At 58.4% G+C, this 27,003-nt stretch overlaps 1 protein-coding gene across 1 annotated transcript in view; it reads right to left on the reverse strand.

Annotated features, from left to right (window-relative positions):
- Positions 1 to 21,623, reverse strand: part of LPCAT1 (lysophosphatidylcholine acyltransferase 1) — a 41,047-nt gene extending 19,424 nt beyond the window's left edge. Inside the window, exons 1-2 of the mRNA XM_033110285.1 lie at positions 21,368 to 21,623; positions 4,918 to 5,060 (exon numbers count right to left, since the gene is read on the reverse strand). Of these exons, the coding sequence (XP_032966176.1) occupies positions 4,918 to 5,060; positions 21,368 to 21,514 (290 nt within the window). The 5' untranslated portion in view covers positions 21,515 to 21,623. The remainder of the gene's footprint in view (positions 1 to 4,917; positions 5,061 to 21,367) is intronic.
- Positions 21,624 to 27,003: the final 5,380 nt, after the last annotated feature.

Raw genomic sequence — 27,003 nt, forward strand, 5'->3', positions numbered from 1 at the left:
GGTATTTTGAAATTCTGTAAAATAGAAAGAAATACAGGAAGTGAAGTTCAAACGCAGAGACAACTGATGTGCACGTGGCCGTGGCTGTGATGGTGACGGCAGAGCTTCTGCCCCCGAAGAGCCCGCAGGCACGGACATATGCAGCTGCCTCCTGCCGTGTGCTAGCCGGGGACCGTCCTCCACAAAGTAACAGCTCTTTCCTTAGGAGCACGGCACCAACAGCAAAGCATAGCCAATGCAGATGAGGACCCCACACACAGGGACCCTGCAGACAGCGGTCCCCACACAGCGGAACCAGGAAGGACAAGCCCGCAGATATGCCTTCCACACCCCCTGCCCCACTACCGACGCCGTCCATTCACCCCGTGCTTACTCTCCGGCAGGCTTGGAGGGCACCCAGACGGAAATCCATGCCTGCCTTGAGCTCACTTTAGGGGGGGAAGTAAGAGTTTTTTTTAAAGATTAGTGAATTATGGAGTAAATCAGAAAGAGGTCCCATCCATGAAAAAAGAAAAAGAAAAGGAGAGCGAAGTCAGCAGGGGGAGGAGCAGCAGAGGAAGGGGCTGCGAGGCCACGGCGCGGCTGCCCCGGGTGGACCCTGAGTGCCGCTGGGTGGCGGGGAGGCACGGCCTGTGCCAGGGTCCCGCGGCAGGGGCATGCACGAATGCTGGGGAGACAGGAGGCCCTGGAGGGAGCAAGGGCAGAGCGCCAGGGCCCTGCAGGTGCTGACGGGCGTCCCCCTTTTCCTGCAGGACCCGGACACGGAGCTGTGCAGGGCTGGGGCTGACGAGAGCTGAGCGCTGTGCTCTGACTGCGCTTGTCTCCTTCGAGATGGAACTCCAGGAGAGCACGTAACAGGCTCCCCTGGGGCCCGGGACCAGGAAGTAGGAGCAGGTGGAGGGTCACATGTGTTCTGGAGGTGGAGCCACCGCATTTCCCGCAGTGTGGATGGGAGGCGTGAGACAGGGTCCAGGCGACTCCTGGGCCTGGCCACGGAGAACATGGAGTCCCATCGACGGAGGCGGGGCTATGGCTTGAACAGGTGGGGAGATGGGAGCCCGGAAGCTCCGCGTGGGCACGTTGAGTTGGAGATCACCTAAGACAGGTAAGTGCAGGGTTGAGCTGGAGGAAGGAGTCTGGGAGCCGCTGGCCTGTGGACAGTTGTCACTGTCCAAGAACCAGAGGGGCTCATCAGAAGAGCACGGGGACTGACCACAGCCAAGGTTGGGAGAGTGAGATGCAGCAAGAGGAAAGGGGCCACGGAGGTGATGGGGGTGACCGGAAGCTGAGGGGACGATGTCCAGGTCACGGGAGCGTCCTGACTGTGCACCCTGGGCGTGACTGCTGGGACCTGGGTCCCTGAGCACGCAGGTGGGTGGGGGTGGGACAAGGCCTGGTCACCCGGGTCCCTGAGCACGCACATGGTCGGGGAGGACATGGGCCTGCGTGTAGAATGGTGCTGCTACAAGAGGAGCCACAGACAATGTGACAGGAGTGCTGAAGGGACCACCCCAGGGAGCTGAGCACTGACCGCTGACGACGGGCAGCAGGGCCCCAGGCCATATCCTGGAGCCTTGAGCGTCCAGCTCGCTGCTGGGCTGCGCTGGCAAGGAGCAGGGACGGTCCCTGGGCAGCAGACTCGAGGGCGTGTGGGTGCTGCTGGCCTTCTCTGGGACAGTCACAAGCTGAGAGCCTGTGTGAGGGAAGGTTCCAGGAGAGCAGAGAAAAACCTAAAGTAGTTCAAGTCCTGGCTCTGGCCGCCAGCGGACACGCGGCACTAGGAGTTGTCATGGAGATGGACTCCTCAGATCGAGGAGCAGAGTCCCCACACGGAGCACTCAGGAAAAGGTGTCCTCTGCTATGGGCTGAAGCGTGTCCCCAAACTTGTATACTGAAACCCCAACCCCCAACATGACTGTATTTGAAATTAAGGCTAAGTGAGGTCACAGGGTGGGGCTCTGATCTGACAGGACCTGTGCGCTTGTAAGAAGAGGGAGAGAGACCAGGGCGCCCGCCCACGAGGACCCAGAGGGGAGCAGATGTCTACAGCCAGGAAGAGGCCATCACTGGGGGCGACCGTGCCGCACCCTGACCTCACCTCCCAGCCTCCGGAAATGCATGTCTGTTGTTTGAGTCTCCAGCCAGCGGCTCTAGGTTTAAGGTGGCCCTGGGCGGATTAGGACACTCTCTTTCTAAAACACAGGGGTCGGCAGGGGCAGCACCGTCTGCCCACCTGCTGTGGCTTGGGCATCGGCCTGGTGGTTGGTTGGGCTTTGCAAGGAGACGCTACAATTTTTACACTGTGTTTTGAAAGTAACTTCGAGAGTCTTTTGTGAAATTGTGTCATGCCTCCCTGCATTGAAGACCTAAGACTTCTACTTTAGGAAGGTTTGAATGACACTAAGTTACATAACGCTCCCTAAGCATAAACGCTCCCTAATCTCGCACCAGGGATCAGAAGCGCACAGCTCGCAGCACGCAACGACTGCCCACATGGCTGCACGGTGCTGCTCCGTGTTGGGCACAAGTGTTGTGTGCACTGGACCCGCTATTTCAAAACCTGTTTCCTCTTAACTCCCCGTGTCCCAAAGCCTTCCAGGAGTTCAGTGTGGGGTGTTCACTCTCCTTTGTTTCCCCTTGAGCACCAGACCCAGCCCAGGGCCGAGCACGAGTGACTTCCCCAAAACACTGCTGCGTGGGGCCCCGAGGGCTGTGCTACGGGAAGTGCATGGGCGATGTGTGCAGCTGGAGCACACGCACACACGTGCATGCTCACACACACATGCAAAGAGACGAGTGGACACATACATGTACACACACACGTGCACGCTCACATGCATGCAGACATGCAAGCACACTTACCTACATGTCACGCATATAATGTACACACATGTGCATGCTCACACACGTATATACACACGTGCACATATGTGCATGCTCACACCTGTACACGTGTATATACACAGCCACAGACCCACACGCACACGCACAGAGGAATGACACCCACCCCAGGCACCAGCGCTCCTGAGACACTGCCAGCCCCCACCTGTCCCTGGTGGCCTTTCCACAGGCCGGGCGTCTGTGAGGCTGGGCTGTGGGCACTGTTTGCTGTGGGCCATTAGTGAATTGTTCACACACAACAAAGGCCACCTGGAGTTAGCTCGCGCGGGGAAAACCGCCCAGAGCCACCGATTTTGAAAAGATATAATCTGCAGGTGGAGGAGAGGGCTGAGAGCGGGAGGGAGGGGGCTCCAGGAGCAAAGCGCCCGGCACTGTCACTTCCCGACCGCTGCTAATACCGCAAACTTTTCATCAAGTCACCTGTAATTTGTCAGAAACTCCGAAATCTCTGCTTTCTAGCTATGGGTCCTCAGCCTCGGGAGATGGAAACCCTGATTCCTACTTGGCCTAGATTTATTTTGCTTGATTATATATTTGATACTAAATTCATATTGTATAGTTCGTAACATTAAAAAAAATAGCACAAGGTGCACTGATCTCTCTCTCAGAGAAATCGTAACTCCTAGGCTAGATGAAGCACCACAGGCAGTGGGGTCCCAGGCCTGGGGGCCACGGCTGACAGGCCCAGTAGCAGCCCCAGGCCAGGCATGGCACTGGGGACACAGTGCGGACACAGCCCCGGCCTGCCCTCAGGTCTTCTGGGGAGGTAGAGAGACCGGGAATGTGAAACACCATGAGGAGAGCACAGAGGACCCTGTGGGAAGGGTCCCCTGGACACAAGGCCCGTCCCCAAGCCTGGACGCACCACGGTCAACACCAGCATGGCAAACCCTCTGAACTTAACGTCTGCCCCTGGCCTGCATGTGGGCACTGTGTCTGCAGGGTGGCGACCCACACTGAGGACAGAGCCCAGTTCCCACAGGAACCCATGTTTCTGTGGTTCCCACTCTTTCTAGACAAAGGACAGCTGAGCTAGTATGTCCCACCTGTGAGGGGCCAGGGAGCACGTGTTGGGCTCTGTGGCTGCAGGGCCTCTGCCACCATCACTCTGCTCTCCATGGCAGTGGCCAGGACAGTGCATGACGCATGTGCATGCCTGTGTCCCAATAAAACTTTATTTCAGAAACAGGTGGCAGCCAGGTTTGGCCTGGGGGCCCTTTGGCCAACCCCCGCACTAAACAACTCATGTTTCTGTTTCCGAATAAGCTGTTTAAGGACCCCTTGTGATTGATTAGCAATGTTAAAACATACCGTGTTTCCCCGAAATTAAGACCTGGCCGGAAAATCAGCTCTAACGTGTCTTTTGCAGCAAAAATTAATATAAGACCCAGTCTTATTTTACTATAAGACTTATTTTACTATAAGACCGGGTATAATGTAATATAGTATAATATAACATAACATAACATAATATAATATAATATAATATAATATAATATAATATAATACGATATATTAATTTTTGCTCCAAAAGACGCATTAGAGCTGACTGTCTGGCTAGGTGTTATTTTCGGGAAAACAGGGTAGAAGGCTGGCCAACACTTTGGTTTTTGGTAGGAGTGATACCTTCTAAGACTGAAAACACTTATCAGAGCTCTTAGGCCCCCCCCGCCGGTTCCTTTACTCCAAAGCACACAGTGAGGCAGAGAAGAGCGTGAGGCACTTACACGGGAAGGCGCAGTGATTTAACTTAATTCTCTGAGGTCCATGTGAGTCTTTAGTTAAGACGTGTTCACAGCAGGCCCATCTACAGAGTGCTCGGTGCTAAAAGCGAGGAAGCATTTAGGGCTACGAAGCCAGAGGGGCACCGAGACCAGACTCGGGGCAGGAGGCAGCAGGTCCGGGACGGGCAGTGCGCCCCCGGGACAGGGACTATTCCACGCTGGTGGACAGGAGAAGCTGTGAGGGCGGACACGCGGCCCGGTGCCCCCCACGCCACCGCGGACGAGGACTTACTTCCGCCACAAGGCCAGGGGCTGCTCAGGGTCCCGCTCGGTGGGTCCCAGCGAGGCGACGAGAGCAAAGGGCCAGGCAAGCAGCATCATGAAGGCGGCGAGCAGCAATCGGATGGGGAAGAGCGTCAGCGTCATGGCCGCGATCTGGGGAGACAGGGGCGGGTCACTTCGGAAGTCTCTCCTGTGGGCTCCTTGCATGGCAGTCACCCAGGAACCGGCGCCGGGCCTGCCGTGCCCTCGAGGACGGCTGGGTGTGTCACCGGCCACCTGTTGCCCCACCTTCCCGTTCCGTCCTGATGTCACCCTAGGGATAGCCAAGGAGTGGGGTGGGGGGCTCCCTCCTGGAGTCGATGGCACTCGGCCCCTGACTCACACCCCACAGGCAGCCCTACACCCGGGCCTGACGCGACACGAGGACACGTTCGCAGCACTCAGCTGCCATGTATGGAGCTGGCCAGAGTGGACCCCAAGGACGCCCAGGGAATTCGGGTGGCTGTGCAGCCCAAGGTGGTCACGGCGGGAGCCCAGCAGAGAATGGGTCACTGTGGATCTGGTTGGGAGGACACTGGGAAGGCAGGTTGTGGCTCCAGGGAGAGGGGGACAGGCTCCACAGGTGACAGGGACAGTGCAAACACGGGCTGGGAGTGGGAGGGACGCACACGTGGGGTCCAGCAGAGCGGCCAAGTCAGGAAGAGTCCTGGGTGGACAGACGGCTGTAACTGAAATGCAATGAGGTTCTGGCTTGGCACCTGGCACATCACAGGCGCGGCCATGAACCTGACCTCAGGTGCTCAGCCAGCATGGGGCGGGGAGGGTGACAGAATCAGAAACACAAAGGCTCCGTGATCAACACGTGCACTTTCTGATTACTTGCAATAACACACACTTCAAACATGTCAGTGAAGAAAAGACAGACGAGAAGGTCCACGGTGACACAAGCCCTCAGTGGCCGACCCTGACTGGCCCCACCCCACCTCACCTTGTTGGGTCTGTCACCTGCAACTGAACTCATGCTGACTGTCCCCCGGGTCTCTGCAGTCTCTTGGGTTCCCTATCAAGACCAGCACTGCCCAACAAGATACTTGTAAACCATGTGTATAATTTAAAATTTCCCAGTAGCCACATTTTAAAGGAACACAAAAGTGATGAAATTACCTTGATAGTTTATTCAACCCAGTAGGTATGTCTGAAGTATTATCATTTCTACACGTGCTCAATGCAGAAACGGTGAGCTTCCCCACACCTGTGTCACTGTGTCCCCCAGCCCGGTGGCAGCTGTCCTTAGAGCCCCTCAGCCCACAGTGGCCACATGCTAAGTGCCCAACAGCCCCCATGGCATGGCGTTGGACGCTGCCACAGCTGAAAACCACACGTTCTGCAAACGAAGCAATGTTGACTGGTCCTGTCTTTCCTCCTCTGTTGGGGGGAAGGGGCATCCACGCCCCAGCTGGAACCTCCCGCTTCAGCCTGAGGTTGGACAGGAGCAGCGAGAGCAGACCTGCCGTGTGGCTGACATTGATGACACTGCTCCCTATCACGTGGGCGCTGGCTCCAGGCTTCCTGGTGAGAACACACCTTCCGTCCCAGGCTCTCCGAGAGCTTTGCTTTGCTTTAAGTCATGACTGGTGCTGGACTCTCACAGGTCTCCCTGCGTCTGGTGGACAAGCCTGCGCCTGCCCTCACTCACCGTCAGTATGAGGTGCTCACAGCTTCTCCCACATTCAAACCTTGGCTACAGGGCTGGGCAGCTGCCCGTATGAGGTCCTTTTTCAAGGACTCGCTGGGTCTGCTTCTAGGACGGAGCCGACGCTTCTGGGACGGAGCCATCGCCGAGTCCTCGGGGAGGCTGAGTCCCCGGCCCCGTCCCAGCGCTGCCTGCTCTGGATTTCACTTTTCTCTTCATTTCATTTCAGTGTTTTTGTCAGTGAGGAAACCTCTGGAAGTCCTCAGCAGGTTTTTCCTCCCCTACCAAATTTCCCATCGTGTGTGATTTCAGGAAAATTGAGTGAATCCACCCAGGACCTTCCCCTGTGGGTTTACAGCAGTGCTGACCTATAGTTTTGCTGCTAATAATATTTCTGTCTCTAACCTTTTTTATCCTATGCTGACAGATACTCTATTTTATTTAATCTGCTTACAGAACCAGTTTGACGTGCGTGGTCCCCTCTGCGACCTGCTCAATCACACTGATTTCAGCTCTTCCAAGAGCCTGTCCTGCACTGTGACCAGACTCTAAGGGCCCGTTTAACTCCTTGTGGTAAAAGCCTGAAGCACTGTTTTCAGACGTGCCTACTCCCCAACGTCCACCGTGAGAACAGGCAACTTGTCTAAGCAGCTCCTTAACTTGACCCCACAGGTCTGCAGCCTTCCCTTTATTTGTAACACTTGGTGTAAAACACTATGTCCTTTCCCCCTTTGTTACTATTTTATAATTTTGTTGCGGAGGGAAAAGAGGACGCAGTACGGACAACACTTCCTTCCTGCTCCTGAGACGGCGCCCTTCTCGAGTCTGGAGGGCTGGCTGCCCTCACCGTCCAGGGTGCCGGCCCCGAGGGGACGGCCCTGGGGCTCATCATCCTGCTCCGCTGTGACAACGCCAGCTGGCCGTCTCCTCCCAATGTGCAGAGACATCCAGCTCCTGGATAGCTCACTATTGGTTCCCATAAATCGCTCCTCAAGCCTGGTGCCTGTGCTGGCAGAGTGACAGGCCACAGAGAGCACAACGGCTCAGCCAGTCCACACACGCGGATGGCACAGCATTTGCACCCCACACACACTCTGCAGCCACTTTCCTTCAGGTACCAGGATGGTTTCTACTACAAATCATGGACAGAAGCAACAGAATCTCACAGGGTTCCAGAAAGACCACACGGCCGCCCCACCCCTTGCATCGGAGGCCTGCAGACTGGGACGGGTCTCCGAGGGATCCCAGGGGTGCAGGGCCCCATTCCGTGTGGACCAACAGGGAGGAGCTGGACAGACGGGATGGAGGACCCACGCCCGCCCCGCACCTCGAGTCGGGGCACGAGCGCAGCTGTTGTTAGGCTGGTCGGCAGCCACGGGGTTCACTCGGCCATTGCACGTGGGCCACATATTTGAACTGGACATAACGCACCAGTGCTCTGGCTGCCATGTGCACCGCAGAGGGCACAGTCCTGGTTTCTCAGTTTTGCAGCAAGAAGGGAAGGATGTGTGAGTGACCAGCACAGGCTCTGACTCTCAGCAAACAGACAAGCTGCCGATGACATGAGGAGCAGGAGGGTGGGGACCGGACGTAGCCTGAGACAGAGCCCCACAGACCTGCAGTGCACCGCCTGGCACCGCCTGGCACCACCTGCAGGCTGGGAGAGGCGGTTCTGTCAGTGCACACACACACATGTGTGTGTGTAGATATGTGTGGATGTACGCTATGTACGCATGTGTGCATACATGTATGTACATTATGTATGCATGGGTGTACATTATATATACTTATGTGTATGTATGTGCACACACACACTGAATAGATATAGTGCTGTGTAAATCACACCCCTACAGGGTCCGGGGAGGTCCCGGCTTCCCGGGCTGAGAGCCCACGTATTTTCCAGCTGCTTCACTGGGTTCTCACAGCTCTTTGTGCTCTCTGCTGGGCTCAGCCTTGCCCCAGAGGAGGCAGAAACTATCCCCAGGACTTGGAAGGCCTGCTTCAGCTCCTTCCAGAACCATCTGTGGGCTCTGGCCACTTGTCCTGAGCACAGACTGCCCCTGGTTGGACCATCCCGTCCTGTGCCTTCTGGCCCCCCTCCCCTCGCATGCTCTATCGCCTGCGCCCTTCCCAGGCCCGGCCACCAGCCTCCCTGCATCCTCACCGTCCCCCATGCCCTGTGCATACCGGCCACGGGCCTCAGCCTGTGCCAGCTGACCTGGTGCTGCGGGGCCACAGTGACGACAGCGGGAGCAGCTGTGACAGCCACATGGGTGTGCACAACTCTGGTGGGGGTGGGGCTGAGGGAAGAGCAGTGTCACTGCAAAGATGGTGTTAGAAAATCCTGGCCAGACTGGAAACACAGAACAAAGAGTGTCTGATGGAGTGGAGCCGCCAGGCCACTTCCAGGCAGTTCTGGCCGAGCACTCGGAGGGTACAGTGGTCAGGTACCGCGTAGCGGTCGGGTACCGTGTAGCGGTCAGGTACCGCGTAGTGGGCGGGCTAGACATGGCCATTCCTTCCCGAGGCGGCCCTGCTGCTTTCCTCTGCTGGCCCAGAGGGTGAGCCTGCGGCTTTGAGGAGTCCTAGTGTTCTTCCCCATTAGGAGCTACAGGGAGGGGCGGGGATGCCCAGGGAGAGAGGGCAGGTGTCCACTCCCCACACCCCAAATGAGCAGCTTTGTGCTGGACACTGGCTCAGAAAGCCTGGTCCGGGGAGGGTCCCCTAGGACCTGTTCACACCAAAGCCCCTCTGATAGGGGCCATTCTGCCCAGTGGGTGGGGTGGCACCCGGCAGATGACAGCTGTGCAGGCGGCACTTGGGGGGCAGATGGGGATGGAGGTCCAGAGAGGGAGGTTCTTGCTCCCAAGTGACGACTGGCCGGGGCCCCAGGGCCTGGAGGCCAGTCCCTAAGGAGGCAGAAGTCTCGGCAACGGGGACAGGGAAGGGAAAAGCCGGCAGTGCCAGGACCTGCGCCCTCTCCAGATGTTGCCAACAGCTGCAGCCTTTGTTACCAGGAGCCCCAGTCACCCTCCCACATGCCAGGCAGTCACCCTGCCCGTGAGCTAAATGAAGGTTTGTGACACAATCCTGAGAGGAACGACATTTAGAGTCCCTGCCTGAGTTAATTTAACTACTGAAAATCGGCTACGATAAACCGTCCCATTCCAAAGGGGTTTACCATGACTGAGACTGACGTACACGTCCCCATCACGTGGCTGATTTAAACTAGATCGGAAGGTGAAGCACCCGTTCCAACGCGCAACTTCATCCAGAGCCCCCAGTAGAGCGGGTCCCCGCGGTGACATGCCCAAGGGCCAGGGGAAATTTGTGGGCTGCCTGTGGCCTCAGACACCATTTACGTCCACAGGGCCCCGAGCGAAGCTGATTCCAGGTCGGGGGAGAAAGCGCCAGAGGGGAACCTTGAAGTCAGTGGTGCAGCGAGATGCGGAGAGCTGGCAGAGGCCCAGACACCGCAGGTGACACGGTGTCATGACGAGAGCTTCACAGACGGTTATCACGTGACCCACGGTCTCAGGCGCACGCACACACACACGTGCACATGCGCACGCCAAGGAGAGGCCTGATGAGAAAGCAGCCCTGGCCACACCTGCAGCTCACATGTCCAGCCTCCAGGACCCGGAGAGAGAGACTCATGTTCTAGCCGCCACCTGGGGTACCATGTTAGGACGGCCTAAGCTGACACGCTTGGAGTATGTTTGAAATGTCCCACGGTGAGAAGTCTGAAAGTGACAATTCTCATTTCACATGGGAAATGTTCACCAATTCACAGCGAATTCACCTGATGCACCAGTCGGTCCAGAGCTCTCAGTGAGGCAGCTGCGGTCACAGTGCCTGCTCTGACTCACGGGCATCACCCCTCTTCTCTGCCAAGGCCACAAAGGTCACTGGCATCGCCTCAGGCCCCCTGGTCCAAGTGCCTCGTGTTTCACAAGCACCAAAGAGCCATGGCCCCGCTCGGTAAGAGGCAAGGATTTTCAGTGTGCACACGTCCCTCTCATCCGCACGTTCCTGTCCCTGTACCGGGCTGGGTCACTGCGGGGAAACACACCCTCTCTGGGAGTGGATGGGCCAGCCAGTGCGCCGTGATAGCATGTGCACACCGGGCATGCACACTGGAGTGACGCCACGCTGAGGGACCCCAGTCAGCCGTGCAAGCCTCTAACAACACCTGCGGCCAGGAGAGCACGAGAGGAGGAGGTGTGGCTGCTCCAAGGGGCCAGGGTGCCAGCAGCTGGCAGAGGTTCTGGAAAGGACCACGACTCAGGTGGGTCTCCCCGAAAGCTCCCTGAGAATAACACCGCAGCCTGGCGGCTGCAGGTGAGAACCCAGGTAGGGCCTGAGCATGTGTACCTGGCAGCGGGAGGCCTGGCTCCCCAAGCGGCTCACATAGGTGCAGGTGACTGGATGGACAGCTGATGCCAGCGTCGCAGGTGGCATCAAGCTGGATGACACCCAGGGGGCCACCAGGGGACAGGTGAGCTGAAGGTCGCCTATGTGACAGACGCGGGCCAGCCAGAGGGAGGAGCTGCGAGTTACATGGGGCACTGAGGACTGGTGCGGAGGTGACAATTATTTCCTCATGTCTTATAACAAACAAAATGGGACTCATATCTACGCCATTTAGACGCCCAGCATCTGAATGAAGCGTTTGTCAAGGACGGCAGGCCCAGGTGAGACCCAGGAGGTGGAAAAACCACTATTGAGGATGGGGCCTGGGGAATGGGGGGAGCCTGGATGAATAGGGGTGCTACAGCAAACACTTGGGGTCCTGGGAACCATGGGCACATGGAGCGACAGGTCTGCCCACTCACCAGGATGGGACCCCAGGGCAGTGAGGCGCTGGGGCTTACCTGCTGGGCCACTTGGGGAGCTGCCAGAGTCCAGGAGGCCCCCTGTTGCTCACAGCCCAGAAACCCAGAGTTGGGGGGCAGAGGGTCCCCCCATGTGGGCAAGAACTGAAGGGAACTGCTTATCAACTCAATGGACACCTCTCAGAATGAGGGTTGCCGTGAGGCCACAAAGAAGCAGTCCCAGGAGCGATGCAACAGACGAATCAAGTACCCCAAGTCAGTTAACACCCCCAAACGGCTTGTGCAGCACGTGAGGGCATGGCTAAGTGAGATGCAGACAGGCAGGGCCGGCCGCTGGAGAGGTGGGCAGGGACAATCCTGCCGGGCTGCAGGGTGTGGTCCATTCCCCACAGTGGGTGGGCCACGACAGGTGGGGAAACTGAGGCACAGTCAGGGAGGTGGGCAGCTTCCCGAGGTCAGCCGGCTGGTCAGAGCAAAGGCCAAGTTCAAGGAGCAGCAGGAAGAGACGGGGCTGGCCACCCCTCCTCCATGCACCTCACGACCTTGGACGCGGCCTGACACTGGGACGGCACTTGGCTGCTGCCCAGGGCTCCAGGTGTGTATTGTCACAGCATAACCACCATCCCACAGCCCACCGGCTGCTCCCCTGCCCGCCCTCCCCACAACGACAGCATCCTTCAGTTGGTCCGCTCAGCGGACACACATTTGGGAGTCACATTTGCCACCATCTTTCTTACCAGTTCCTACTGCTTCACCTGCAGAACCCAAGACCCACCCTCCTCCAAGATGCAACACGGCAGCTCCAGCCAGGCCCCCCACACGCAGCCAGAGCACAGCGCTCAGTACTCAGAGGTCTGCATGGAGGCCAGGTCACCCTCTGAGCCCAGGTCGCCCTGTCCAGCCTCTGCAGGACACACTGGCCTCCCTATTCACCCAGGCACCCCAGTACCTCTGCAGGGCAGGTACTCCCCGAATCGCTGCAGGGCTGGGTCCAGAACCCTCGCTCACCCCTGGGCCGTACAGAATGGTTCATGCTGGAGCCCAGAGGGGTGCATCAACCCGTCCCCAAACACAGTGGGGGTTGGGGGGCACTACGGGACAGGAGCTGTGATGAGGGCAGACTGGGGAGTCTGGGGTTACAGGCTCCTCTTTGGAAGGACACGTGCCCAGGGTTCTGGAGTTGCCAAAGCAGTGGTTTCTGGGGCTGAGGCTCGTGCATCCCTGCAACGTACCTGGGGGGCTGGCCAGGGTCACCTCTGTGCTGGCTGAGTAGATTAGACATGAAGTGTGTAAATTCTGCAGAAAGCTGTCCAGGGCAATGTGAGATCAACACGAAAACCCTGCCCAGGGAATCAATCTTGGTTTTTTGCTGTTACTTATAAAAACACATACAAAGCAAGCGTTTCAAGAATCCGGTTTAGTATAGACAGAATACTGTAAAACTGCGGAGCTAGCACCCGAAGCCCTGGGAGCTGTGGCCCACAGGCAGCCATGTCCAGGCAGGAAGCGGTTCCCCAGGACCACGGGGAGACACTGCAGTCTCCCGGGGCGGCTTTTTTTGTTAGACACAAAGTCCAACAGGCCCAAACCCTATGCTGCAGCCAGTGTGGACTAAACAGGGGTTTCCACACTCAGTCCAACACTCAGAATAAAGCAAAAGTGAAACGAAAGCCTGCAGTTCTGAAAGGTCGGTTGGTCTTATCTGGTCACACACACCACTGCTCTTACGAAAAAGCTTCCTCTTTATGAAGAGACAGACACAAAGGTGGCTAGAGATCCAAGGTATCAACATGGGGGTGGAAATGGCTGTGGGAGGGGGCGGGGGGGTGCAGGGCACGTCCCGGGGGCCCCTGCATGGGGATGCACACACTCTGCGCTGGGCACCTGGGCTTCTCCTGTGTACTCGCCCATCTATAAAAATGCTGCACCCCAAACCCGAGGACTTCTTACTAGCGAGTGAACACCAACTGCCTGCTGACCTCAGGTGGCGCCTGTCCCCCTCTGAGGCTCCCTGTCCACCCATGTGACCGTCAGAATAGCCGGAGCCTCCGCTCGGGGAAACTCCCAGAGCCCGTGCTTACCACGGCCCACATGCCCGTTTCCTCCCAGCTCTCCCACTCAAATCTAAAATTAAATATAGCTTCTCTAAAACAGCTATTTTTGTCTCTCAAGCCCTCAGCCAGCCCTGCCTCCCCACCGTCCCCGTCACCACTATTCACGAGCTCTCCAATCAAATCTCACCACCCAGCGCGCAGTCCGGACGCTTCTTCAAACTGAGTGTTTCAGTAACTCCCAGAGCTCACACTGTCCCACAGTCGGGAGCAGAGCCACCTTCCCGGACAACCCACGGGTTCTGTGAGGCAGCCCTTCGTGGTCAGCCCAGCTCGGCCTGAGCACGACAGCCCACACCCAGGAGCCCCCACGGAAAGCGCCCCCAGCAGCAGTCTGCCTGCCTGCCCTGCGGCCAGTGCCTGGGGGTTCCGGGCAGAAGCTGGGCCCTCGAGCCGCTGACCCCGTCAGGCTCGGTCATCAGAACCGAGGGCTTCACAGGCCCCCGGCACCAGGACCTGGGGGCAGCCTGAGACGTGGGGCCCATGGTCCATGTGGCAAAGGAAGTATGAAGCCAACCCCTCGGTCAGCGGTCAGCATGGTGGGCAGCGGGGCCTCCAGGTAAAGCATGCGGGGAATCACAGCACCGGGAGCCCTGAGGACACGAGGGCCCGGGAAGCGGACCGGCCGTCGGGTCCTCAGCAGCCACCTGCCACATGGACTCGGGCTCCAGGGAAACCAGCACCCAGACGCTGACGGCCAGAGGCTGGGCCCAAGGTGGGAGGTGGGGGTGCGACACAAATAACAGATGACAGGTGTCGGAGAGACGGGCACGCCTGTGGGGGGAGCAAGCGAGCACCCCTTCTTCAGGGAAGCTGGGCAAGGTCTGTACAACGAGTGGGGGGCTTCAGGCAGACAGAGGACGTGCGTGTGGGGGCCGGGGGCAAAGGCTCCGGGGCCAGAGGGCAGGGCCCATGGGCGGGACGGCAGGCGGGCAGGGGTAAAGGGCACAGGCAGATCAGCCTCATGGATGCAGGGCCCCTCCCCTGCTCCCGCCGGCCTCCGGTCCCCTCCCCTTCCTCTCCTTCCTCAGTTTCTAGAAGAGTTCACCTCTGGGTTTTCAGGGCCCATCGGCTGGAGCCCGAGTCTGTGCCTGTGGCCCCAGGATTCTGGTTACTCCTGCACGTGCACATATGGAATTCCACAATCAACCAAAACGCAGGTGGGGGCCCTGGGGTGGGGGTGGGGGCTGAAACGCCGGGAAGTGTAAGCTTCCTGCGCTGGACATTGTACTCTGGAAACAGGCCTGGCCTCCAAAGGCAGGCACTAGCTCCACGTCCCTACTGAGATGCAGCAGGGACGGTGACACCTGTGGGGCAGGACACCCTCGTTACCCGTCCACAGAACACGGAGCTCTGCTTGCAGAAGAACACCCGGACGCTGTGAGCCCCATAGGTGGTGGAGCAGCCTGGGAAGGGGCCAGGACACAGGGGCTACTCCAAGAGGACAGGTCCCTCCGAGGGGATAAAACACTCAGGAGGACGGGGGGCGGCGGGGGCCGCACGGGCCAGGCACAGAGAAGGGCCGTCCTGCTCTGGGGACCAGGGGACGGCAGAGCCCACCACGAGCGTCAGAACACCAGCAGAGCCAGCACAGCACCTCGAGTGCACTGCTGCAGGCACCGGGGGCCAAGAGACCATCTGTGCACTGACCGGTGGTCCCAGGGCCGCTACGGGCCCCGGGCTGTGTCCCTGCCCTCACAGGCCAGAGGCGCCTCGGTGAGGAAGTGAGGAGAAGGCCCCAGCCCCTCTCGTAAGTGCACGTTCCCATCCTGACTGGCTGAAGTCAGGCGCGTCCTCCCGATGGCAGAGCAGGGTAAGCGGGCAGCCCTCTTGGCATCACGTGGCAGGGTGCGCCGCAGCCCAGGGGGACGGCAGGCAGGGGCAGGAAAGGTGGGAGGGGCGCAGACCGCAACACGCCAGAAGCGGGGAGAGCATGCTGGGGGCGCAGGACAGACCCATGGCCCCTCACTGCCCCCAGCTCGGCTCAGCTCAGAGCTCAGGCCCAAGGAAAATGCCTCACCTCCAGGGCCGGACTGCAGGGTCTGAACAAAGGAATCTTGAAATTCAAGAATGGCAGCGTTCCCATCTGCGTCCATTTGTTTAGCGAATACCTGCTAGCCAGCAGGGCCTGGTGACAGCTGTCCTAAGTGCTCTTGTGGGGGGTTGTCCTGTGCTCCCAGCTATGGGGAGAGGCCTCCACCTGCAGGCAGCCCCACCTGGGCACCTCCTGTACCCCAACCTCAAGTACAGAAAGCACCCCAGAACATCGGGACTCTGTCCCCCCAGCTGCGTGGAGCCTGGCCGACTGGCAACATTGGTGGGTGAGGTGGGGCCTGGCAGTGGGTCTGTGTTGCTGGCCAGCAGAGCAAAAGTGGACAGGAGCCTGGGGCAGTCTGGCCCCTGGCCGGGGGGCCACTCCACTGAGCACAGTGGTGAGCAGGCTGACTGCTCCTTGGAAGGAACGCACTAGGATGGACTGAGGGGGTGGGGGCGGGCGGCCAGCTGGGAGAGGGGTTCTGCACGAGTGACAGTTCCCCCACCCCCGGCCAGGGGGAGCCTGGGAGGGGAAATAGGCTAAGATGGGAGACCCACCGCCATCCGGGGTGGGCCATCAGGGCCCTCAGCCCGTCTGCACTCCTGGCTGTCTCGGGCACCGAGCAGCAGGCCCTGCTGGGAGCCCAGCGCTGGTCCTAGACCCACACCTCGGGGACCCTGCGTGGGACACGGCACAGAGAGGCCCAGTTCTGTGTCCGCATCCCAGGGGTCTGAAACGTTAAAGTTGTGAAAGATGTTTTTTTAAAAGTTTTTATGTGGCAGGTAATTTTTTAAGGAAAATAAGTCACCCCTCAGACTCTGAAACGGAAATAAGAGTTTTCAGAGTGGTCCCAGGGCACCTGTGACATGTCCCCACACCAGCAAAGGGCGAGGCCAGTGGCTCCACCCATGACACTGGGTGGTGGCCTCCTGGATGTCACGGTCACATGTGCAGAGCCCAGGGAACTGTGCCTGAAGGAAGACAGAAGCCCACGCCAGCAGTGAGAGCAGCATTTCAGCCTTTCAAACACCCGAGCTCACAAGGCTGCTCGAGACTGTAAGGCGGTTAAAATGCCAAAGGACAAGGAACTAGTTTTACTTCTGCAGAATGTGGGGGCGCCGAGGGCTGCACGGCAAGGGGGGTTCTGGAAGGACAAACTGCGATCCCATGTAAACATGTTATTTCCAAACACACACTTTCCTCTGGGCTTATCTTCAAAATACCTCACTTCACAGCTAAAGGTTAACAGAACACAACAAACTTAGGTGAGGCCAGGTCGCCCTAACTCACCCCTGCAAACCCACGGGAACTCCCAAGAGCGATCACGGCTTCTGCTCACTCTGGGGACAGTGGCACTTTGTCTGGCTGTGTCGGTGAAGGACGGGGAGTAGAGTGGTCACCAAGGCTCCCAGTGTCGGGTCAGGTGGGAGGGGCAGGCGCCAGGCTTCGCGGAACATGATTTAGTGGAGGCGTCACCCAGACGTGCTGAGCAGGGGAGCCCAGGCCCCTCCTCAGAGGTGCAGCACTGGGGGTGCCTCCTGGAGCCCTGGCACCTGTGAGGCAGTGGGGGGCGGGGGGGGGCAAGGTGCCCGGCTCCTACAGCTCAGCTTTCCAGGGGCTACTGTTTTGGGGACAAAATCCTGATTATTTAAGATGGGAAATAATGTTGACTGCGCTTTGCTCAGTCCTAAGACATTACAGAGCTTGTAAAACAAAACTGTGTGTACTTCTGTGTGTGTGAATGTCTGTGTGTACTTCTGTGTATGTGTGTGTGTGTCTACAATGTGTGTATACATACTTCTGGGCACATATGTGTGTATATATGTGTGTGTGTGTATACAACGTGTGTATATACTTCTGGGCACACGTGTGTGTACATGTGAGTGTCTGTATGTATACACACATGCATAATACACACACACACTGAAAATGCAATCGCAGGGCAGAAGAGCATAAAAACCGAGAAGACAAGCCTTTTCGGCCTTGAACCCCCAACATGAGCCCCGTCTAGTGCCACGTGTGCACCTCCATAGATTAGAATTGGTGAGTTAGAAGGGACATCTAGTTCCCTATGGGCCAGACTCCCTGCGAGGCGTCAGACACGTGCACTGAGCCAGCCCTCCAGCACTGGCAGGGCACTGTCACTACACGTCCACCGCCCGGGACTCCAGGGACGGCACTGTCTCCTCACCTGGGACACGGGGACAGGCCGCCTCACTCCCTACCTGACCCTCCCCCACCCTCCTCCCAGGGCTGAACTGAGTGACCAGCACAAGGACGCCCGGATCTCCTGACGTGTCACCATCAGACTCCCAGGTGGTCAGAAGGTGGCCAGAGACGTGGGGCCTGGGGTATGCTAGCAGCCTCAGCCTCCCAGGCCTTCTTTCTCCCACGGGACACACGCTGTGCTGCAAATCCCCACCCCCATGTTCCCCTGGGGTTTCTATTACCAGCAGCCCCTCGAGAACACCAGCTTAGGGCCGGGCCACCTCCTGTTTATCCACCCCTCCACACCCCCTGGCAGAGCACTGGCTGGCAGGAGGGGCTGGATAAAGAGCTGCTGCTGTGAAGTGTCAGGCATGGGGCACCCAGATACAAGAGGCAGCGGGGGGGGGGGGGGGGGGCCGAGCGAGGGAAAGGCCAGGCCCTCTGCGTGTGTCTGTGTGTGTGTGGGGGGGGTGAAGCACTGAGGCCAGTGGCCCAGGTGGGCATGGGACCCCCTGCTCCAGAATGGCCACCCCTAACTTGGGATCCAGGTTGAGACCAAACAGGGAACCTGTTTTTTTGTTTTGTTGTTGTTGTTGTTTTTAATTATCAAAACTCAAGCATTTGGATAAGGACTCGTAGAAGATCACCCACTTTTGGGTAAATTCCACAGACACCCCCCACCCCATGCAGGTCGGCTGCGTGTGAGTCTGCAATCCTCTCTGGGGATTAGGCTGGGGGAAGGGTGCGCTAAGCTGCCTCATCCCACAGTTAGTTCCAAGGTGTACAGGAAGCCAGTCTGCTTCCCAGGAAGCAAGTTCCCACGGACACTAGTTACAGGGAGTTCAAAAACGGGGAGACTTCACAGCTGGACAGAGCCGTGCCCACACCCATGGGTTCCAGTGGGAAGCACCAAAAAACCCGGGCACTACGAAAGCACTTCATGACTTCAGAAGCAACAAATCTCCACGTAATTACCCTACAGCGTACTCCCCAGTCTTCCAGATCCTACGGTGCTGTTTGCTGTCCAAAGAGATGCTTAAGCTCCTTGCTACATCTGCAGCTAAATGACAGGCGGACTGGCCATTCATCCTCAGACACGTGGCGGCCCCTCGCGGGCAGCGCATGCTAGCAGGTCCACGCAGGCCCCTTGCTGCTTCATCTTACGGGAATGTAGGTGGGTTTCCCAACGCCCCGGTGTCTTGGGCATTGCTGAATCCATTTATTGATTGATTTGGGAGGCAGGCATTCTTTGGTCGATCGGCTAGTTCACTGTGCCAACTGCCCGAGCACAGTAGATAAAGGTGAGAAGCTTGGCAGACAGCACTGCTTGTGCAAAGCCAGCTGTGTGCGGAGAGCAGTTCTTGGAACCTGGATGGCATTTCTGAGCTACAAACTGTCAGCCACACACCGTGGGCATCTGAGCATGGGGACGCCTCTGTTACAAAGGCACAGGGCAGTTCTGACACTGCAACAAGGCGTGCGTGCGCAGAGTCCTGCCCGGGAGCCTGCGGCATCCCAGCACCGGTCCCATTTCTGAATGTCATCCCGATGACGCCTGCCCACACCCAAAACCAGGACCTGGCGGCTGCCTGGCCAGTCTCACTGCAGGGCAGCCCGAGGGCCTTGGCTTCACAGCCCTGGACCCCAATGGAGGGCAGCGGGGACGTCTGCGTCTGCTCTGACAGCCTCCCCCTGCACCTGCTTCTTCACTCAACAACTAGCTGCACATCTGCACTAGGCCCAACCCAGCTGGGCAGTGAGTGCAGTTTGGGGCAGAACAGACCTGCTGCCTCCCGCCCCCCACCCCCGCCTGTACGCGCAGTAACAGGGGCTGCAACAGTGACAGGGATTTGGAGGGAGTCGTCCAGGGACCTCAGGGAGGGGGGCGCTTCTTCCTGGAGGTGATGCTTCACCCAAGAAGGAGGAGCAGAGAGGTCAGGGGAGAGTGGGCAAGAGGAAGACCGAGAACCCTGTGGCACCTGGGGCCAAGCGTGACAAGCCTGGGGGTGGGCAGGGCCCAGAAGGGACCGTGGGAAACACCTGAAGGAGTCAGGGCTCGGTCCCCAGGGCACCTTCAAGGGTTCTAAGCAGTAGAGCAGTGGGAGGAAGGAGGCCCTCAGGACCACAGACTTGGGGGGAGAAGGCTGGTGGCTGGGGGGGCCCACTTAGGAGTTCAGAGGAAATGACTGTGTCCTAACGCCCTAGTGCCCTGGGCACAGCACCTGGCAGGTGATCAGCACGACGCTGCAAGTGAACAAGGCGCCCCCAGACCACACGGTCGGCAGATGCTGGTGTCCGGCTTGGGACATGCAGAGACCAGGGACAAGGCCCAGGAGCCTGGGGATGAGGCTCAGAAGGCTGGGGCAACCTTGCCCTTTCGTGTCACCAGAAGGGACGACACCTCTCCATTCTCTTCACTCTGCTCTGTCTCTACACACCCTTTCTTCTCCCACGTGCTAACTGAACCCACCAAGAAGGTGCTTCGAGAAAAGACAGGAGCCTCAGAAAATGACAACTTTACGCTGACTTCTTCAAGAACTTTCACTTGAGTATTATTTCAGATGAATTACTTTACACATTAAAAAATTCTCAATCTCCACCTCCCCAAAAAAGTTTCATCACACACACATGGAAATACCCTCCCCACCTACTGGACACCGCCGGCCCGGAGGCTGCGTCTGCTTCTGTGGACAGTTCTGGAGCCAGAACAAAGGCCCACTTTGAGCGATCTCACAGACACGCACACACCCAGCATGCAGCTCCCACACAGGGAGTCCTTCCACCAGGTCAGAAGCCACGTGAAGAAAAGGGACAAGTGTGGAGGCCCACTGCTCCCGGCCGCCACCCACCCTCAGCCAGACCAGAGGAGGCCACAAATGACATACGTGGACGCACAGTGCATCCTGGTCCCTCCCGGGCTGGACCGCTGTTGCAGACAAGGGATTCTGCTTACACCCACCCCAGGAAGCATCCCTCGCACACGCCCCAGAAAACAATTTGCAAACATAGCGGCGTAAATTCTCCCGCGGTTCATCTTCAAGGGACCCCACGCCGCCCGCCCCCCACTGTCCGTGGCACTCCCTCAAATGACCAACGAGGTCCCCACACACTAAGCTCATCAAGTGACAAAGTCACATCCAGGGGGTCCACTCCAGCACCGAGGCGGGGCCTGCACGCGGCGTGAGTGGACAACCGGACCAGGGACCGAGCCGCGTGGACCGAACGCGGGTGTAGGTCCGAGATGGGGGTGCGGGGATCAGGGAAAGGGGGCGCGGGGATCCCGGGAAAAAGGGGCGCAGGGCGGGGTGCGGGGGCCTAGGGAAAGAGGATGAGGATCTAGGTTCGGGAAACAGGCGGCGGGAACCTGGGAGAAGGGACCCGCATGGGGTGAGGGCCGCGGGGACTCGGGAAGCGGGGTGCAGGCTGCCGGCCGCAAGGCAGTGTGGGGGTCGCGGGCCGCGGGGGCCTGAGGGCGGCAGTCGGGCTGGGCCGCGCCCGAGGCCCCCTCCGCGGTTCCCTCCCCGCCGCGCATCCCCGCCCCTCCGCGCCACGCGCGCCGGACATCGGGGGGCACCCACCTGGGCCTTCTGCAGGGCGCTGAGGCGCAGCTCGTGCACGAAGGGGTTCCGCCCCGGGGGCGCCAGCCGCCGCGCGCCGTCGGCCCCCGTGCTGGAGGCGGCGCCGGAGGCAGGGGCGTCCCGGGGACCGCGTCCCCGCAGCCTCATGGCCGCGCCGCCCTCCGCGAGGGGAGCCGCGGAGCCTGGAGGTCCGAGCACGGAGCCTGGAGGTCCGAGCGCCGAGCGCCGAGCGGGGAGCGGAGCGGAGCGGAGCGCGGAGCCGGGCGCGGGCCGAGGATGCGCGGCAGCTGGAGCGGGCCCGGCGCGCGGCCGCGCAGGCGCGGGAGGGGCCGCGGTGTGACGTGGGCGGGGGGCGTCGGCGGGGCGGGCCCGGGGCGGGGCTTCCCTGCGAGCCCCGCCCACCGCGGGCCGGAGACGCGGCCCCAGCCCTGCCCCGCTCCTGCACCCAGAGTTAGCCGGTGGCTGGCCGCGAGGGGCCGCCGAGGGGCGCGGGGGGCGGGGGCCGCGGGTCCGGAGGGGCGCCCAGGCTCTGGCCCGAGCGCTTCTCGCAGTGGCCGGACCACAGGGACCGGCCGGCTGGTCCTGGTCCCGGGAGAAGAGGAGGTCCGGTTCCTAGGGTGGTGGCCCCAACCACATCGTCCCCTTCCGCCACTCAGCACAAGCACTCCTCCGGGATGTGGGTGTGGAGCCCAGCGGTGTAGGTGCGAGGCCGCCCCACCTGCCCAAATCCTGAGGCACTCGAGGAGCAGGGCCTGGCCAGACCCCACGTGTGAGAGGCCCACGCAGACTCGGTTCCACGGGAAGGCCCAGACCCAGCTCGCTGAGTGTGAGGCAGACCTCATTCCAGACACGTGGGGTCCACTCAGACCGCGGGGACCAGTCGAACCACCCGGCTCACGCAGACGGGCAGGAGGGGTCCACAGAGGCATTTTCTGTCTGGGACCCAGAGGTTGGGGAAGGGGGTGATGGGAATCATGATTCCTTCTCCTTCCCTAATTACTCTAGTTCATGGAATTACTCCCCAGGTGAAGGGGAGACACCTGGGGAATCCCTAATTTATGGCACAGAATTAACTAAGGAAAATAGCTTCCTGTTCAAAATTCATAAATTTCAAAAATTCACAAACCTTTTGTAGTGAGAACAGCTAACTTTGCACGCCTCTGCTTGGGCCCCTGAGCCATGAGATGCAGGAGCAGGCAGTGGGCAGTGAGGGAGGGAGGACGAGTGGGACACCGTCCAGCAGCCCCTCAGTTGACACATAGGCGCCCCAAATCAGGGGAAGGTGCCCCAGCTGTTCCTGAATTGCTCTGGGGTGACCCCACTGGGGGCTGCCCGGCCAACCTCTCCAGAGTACTGCTCGTGGGGGCTTTTTGTGCTCATTAGGCTCCTCGGCCTTGTCAGCTCCTGGGTCGTGGGACAGGGAGTGACTTGACCCTCTGGTAACCCAGCTGATCCCCTCACCGCTGACACAGGGAAGTATCGCCATGCTGGGCCCCTTCCTGTTTTGATGGAGAGAGAGAATTGGGAGCAAAGAGAGCCAGCCTGGCAGTTCCCCTGCAGTTTAAGCTTCCTGCACAGCATCACTGATCAGAGAGGGAAAGAGCAGGGCTGGTCCCACACCGCTTCAAAGCCATGCGCGTGACCTGGGCAAGCGAGCTGTCCTCGAACTCTGGTGGGCACGTCTGTGAAAGGCAGCTAGTGGCAGCATTGCCCTCCACAGTGCTGTGGCGACACGGGAGCATTGTTTGCTGGTGGACACTGTGCTGATCTCTGGGTCATTCAGTTGGTAACTGCTCTGACCTCAGACACAGGCGCCCAGCTGGGAAGGCTGGTGGGACCCTCGAGGGGCTGTGTACAGCGGAGATGGACAGGGAGGGCAGCTCCACTCATTCCCAAGCTGTGGTGGAGCCTGGCTTGGGGGGCCTGTGACCAGGAGAGCAGCGGGGAGAGCGGAGGGCCCAGAGGGGTGAGTCCAGGAGTTGCCCCTTGGGAGGACTGGCCAGGACAGAACTGAACGGCTATCCAGTTGCAGGAGACGGCAGTGGGGACCCCCGTGCAGTGAGCCGCGGTGCCCGGGCTGGGGAAGCAAAGCAGGAGGGGAGTGTGCTGATGTTTGCGTATTCAGACAGATCTGGGGGCCCTTTCACACCCTCTGAGTGTGCCTCCCTGCTGCTCTGTCTTCAGCCCGTGTTGTTTCTCATCTCAGGTTCTACAGGACCTTTCTCCTGGCCGCCTTCATCCCACTGTCCCTTCAGGAGGGTCTCTAGCACGTCGGTGGTGACACCCCCAGGGCCTGCCTAGTCATGTCCTCACTGGTTCCAGAGCCCAGAGGCCCTGAAATATGGTGGGAGATCAGATGTTTCCCAAGGTGTCACCCTTGGCTGTAAAGTCCTGAGACATTTGGGATGTATAATAGTCATTGTCTGAAAAAAGGAAAGGGAACAATTCATTTGGAGCACGAAAAAGTTTATTCTAGAAGGATGTAATAGCAGAAGTCCTCATATTCGTGATGTAACCTTCCTTATGTCCTAAGTTCTGGCTGGGAGGGGGACTTGGTGGGCTCTGCCCCAGCTGGAGATTAATGCCTGCGTTGGTTCGTACAGCTGGGCCCTGTGGGGGCTGTGGGACAGACTGAGAAAGGTGGAGGAGATGTAGGAAGAGAGAAGTAACTCCTGCCGGGAAGATCAGGAAGGTCCAGGAGGAGGTGGCAATTGGAAGGTCTGGGAAGAGGCTCAGGAGGAGAGCAGTGCACGAGGTGAAAACACCAGTGCCGTTTACAGAGGCTCGTCTTGTGAAGTCCCAGAGCTGGGACCACTTGGAGGAGGGACCGAGTCATGCGTGAGCCCACTCTCTCCCGCCCCTCCCCCTCTGTCTCTGGGGACAGGGCTGCTGTCCACTGGGTCCTCCGCAGGGCTTCTCACACAGTTGGCTGGTATCGCATCCTACACTCATCTTCGGAGGTGAATGGGCACAGCAGGTATGCATGGGTTGGGCAGTGGAGCCACAGGCACCCCTGAGTGTGCTGCTCACAGCCTGCACCTGCGTGCTCCCCTGTACCTGAATGCCCACCAGCACACACACCTGCACACAAACACCGGTACCTGTGCACACACCTGCCCTCTTCACTCCACACGTGTACTGACACCCCAGCTGCATGGCCCGGGGGTTGCTTTGTGCAGCAGTCCTGCTTCGGCAAACAGGAGGTCATCCTGAGTGGAAGCACCTGGTCTCTGCCGACAGACGCTGAGAACCCCTTGAGCTGGCTCCTCAACTTCAGAACATTTGTCATAAGAGGTCCTTGTACATATTTTCAATACTTGACTTGATGAGGCCGGGAGCTCTTACTGGACCAGAGGCCTTGATAAGCCACTTGAGTTTAAAGCCTCCATTAAAGAGGGTGTGGCTCTTAAGACAAGGGGCAGGAAACTAGCGTTTGCGTTTGAGGAAGGACTTTGAGAACATACTGGGGTGTGGTCCAGGCCTCCCTGAACGTCTGTTTAGTCAGCATTGAAATGGCCTGTATGTCACTTTATCGTGTGTGTGTAGAATGATTTCTGTTTAGAATGTGCATTGATAACTCAAAAGGAACCCAATTTCTTTTGCAGTGGTATTTGTCGAGCTGCAATGATACATTTACCGATATACCTACATACCCCTGAGCTGTGCCAACGCCTGCCGATACGGCAAGCACGTCGAGCTCCAGCCTGGCTAAGTTGTTCTTTTAGACACAGCTGTATATGGGCAACTCTGTTTTCCACCATTCTCCTTTCCTTGGTGGATTAAAGGATTATCCTAGAAACCCATTTGGAACCAGCCTCTGGGATGAGTTGACACAAGTCCTAGGTCTTTCTTAATCAGTCGAGTCACACCCCTGACGCAGGAAGGAGTGAGAGAGGGGTTAGAGTGTGGGGCCTTGGGTGACTCAGCTGCTCTCTGCTCCCTGTCCTGCCTCATACGTGACAGGGAGAAGATGGTTCTTGTCAAGCTCAGAGTGCAGGTGAAGAGCCAGGAACAGAGTGGCCCTGGCACGTGCTCCCTGAGCCTGCCACCTGCAGGGTGTTTGCCTTCACCCACGGACAAGCATCTTCACCAACAGGGGTCTGGGGTTGCCAAGAGCACGTGCTGAGCTCTCGGTGGGGTTTGATTTGACATGGCCAGCTAAATATTAGAAAGCCTCGCCTTTTTTCCGGACTAGGGAACTAGTCCCACTTCTCTGAGAGTTGGATCCTGGATTGCAGACGGGGTTTTGTGAAAAGCTGGGTGTGATTTTAGCGACTGAGTAGGTCGCTGGGGAGAAAAGCACTGGTAATCCAACGTATTTCAGTACCGCTCCAGGTTTGAGTGTTTCCAGGTCCTAGAAGAGGAGGAGATGGCATATTCTGTGGGGCCGTTCACCACCTTCTCTCTGAACAAATGGTTCCTTCCACACTGAAGCTGCTGAGCTGGGCCCAAGGACGACGACCTGTGATCCATTCTCCATTCTGACGGTTTGCACTTGTTACTACTCAAAACACACGTGCACCTCTCTGGATATAAGTCCCTAGTCCGTGTGCACAGTGACGTGATTTAAAAGGGCACATATGCACACAAAGGGCAAGAGGTCAGGGCTGTCCCCACGTCCCCTCCCCCGGGGCTGCCAAAGGTGGCGGGTGGGGCGTGGGGCAGACCTTAGGACTCTGGCATCATTTACCAAGAGCAGAACTTGGGACAAGTTGCTTTCACTTCTGAGCCTTGGTGTTCTCCTCTAGCAGAAGGGGCTAACGAAACAACCCATCTCAAGGGTGACTGCAAATAGCACCTTGATTGGAGCCTCAGCACAGGGCTGGCTGGCGGAAAGCTCTGAACAACCGTAGCTGTCAGTGGTAGCGTGAAAGCCACTTGTCACCTAAACATTAAATTCTGGTATTTCTCACTCACTGTGCCAGCCGTGTGGACTTTCTTCTTTTTCCATTGGCATTTTTGGTTCGGGAGTCTGCTTGGTGTTCCTGACGGGTGGGTCCACGCCCACATTGTGTCCTCGGGAACCAAGTGGGCTGATATCCTTCCTGCAGGACTTTTACTTTGTTATCGTCACTATTGTCATTCTACGTCAGCGAATGTTTTCGCAGTTGGTTTCATGTCTCCAACGGCAATGTTTAATTTTATCAAACGTGAACATTATATTAAACGTTAACTCACATGCCTGGTGGCCACAGTGGTGCTGTGCTTTGTGGAAAGTGCGAGCTGACGGGGCACTCCAGGTAACTGAGTTCTAATTCCAGGCCTTGTTTACCGTACTCCTGTGAGGGTGGTTGCCTCCAGACCGTGTTTCTTCTTTATCACTGTTCGAAGAGATTTACAGAGAAATAACTAAGTAAATGGTCCAACCTCCAGGCTTGGCCGGCACCCGAGGAAGTCAGCCAGGTGGGCGGGTCTGTGAGCCTCTGATACAGACCAGAGGGACCCGGCTCGCCCATATGGAGCCAACCGACATTAAATCAAACTTCAAGAGGGAATAGATCCAAGGAAACTCCATCTTTTCATTTTTTTTTAACAGGAACCTGGGGAAATGCTGCATGTAGCAAAGCAGTGTACTTTGAAAGGAGCTCATAAAGTCTTTACGATGTTGCATTTTGTTCTATACGGTTCCTGTGACT

Source organism: Rhinolophus ferrumequinum, chromosome 7, assembly GCF_004115265.2.
Source record: "Rhinolophus ferrumequinum isolate MPI-CBG mRhiFer1 chromosome 7, mRhiFer1_v1.p, whole genome shotgun sequence".
In the NCBI taxonomy this organism is placed as follows: domain Eukaryota; kingdom Metazoa; phylum Chordata; class Mammalia; order Chiroptera; family Rhinolophidae; genus Rhinolophus; species Rhinolophus ferrumequinum.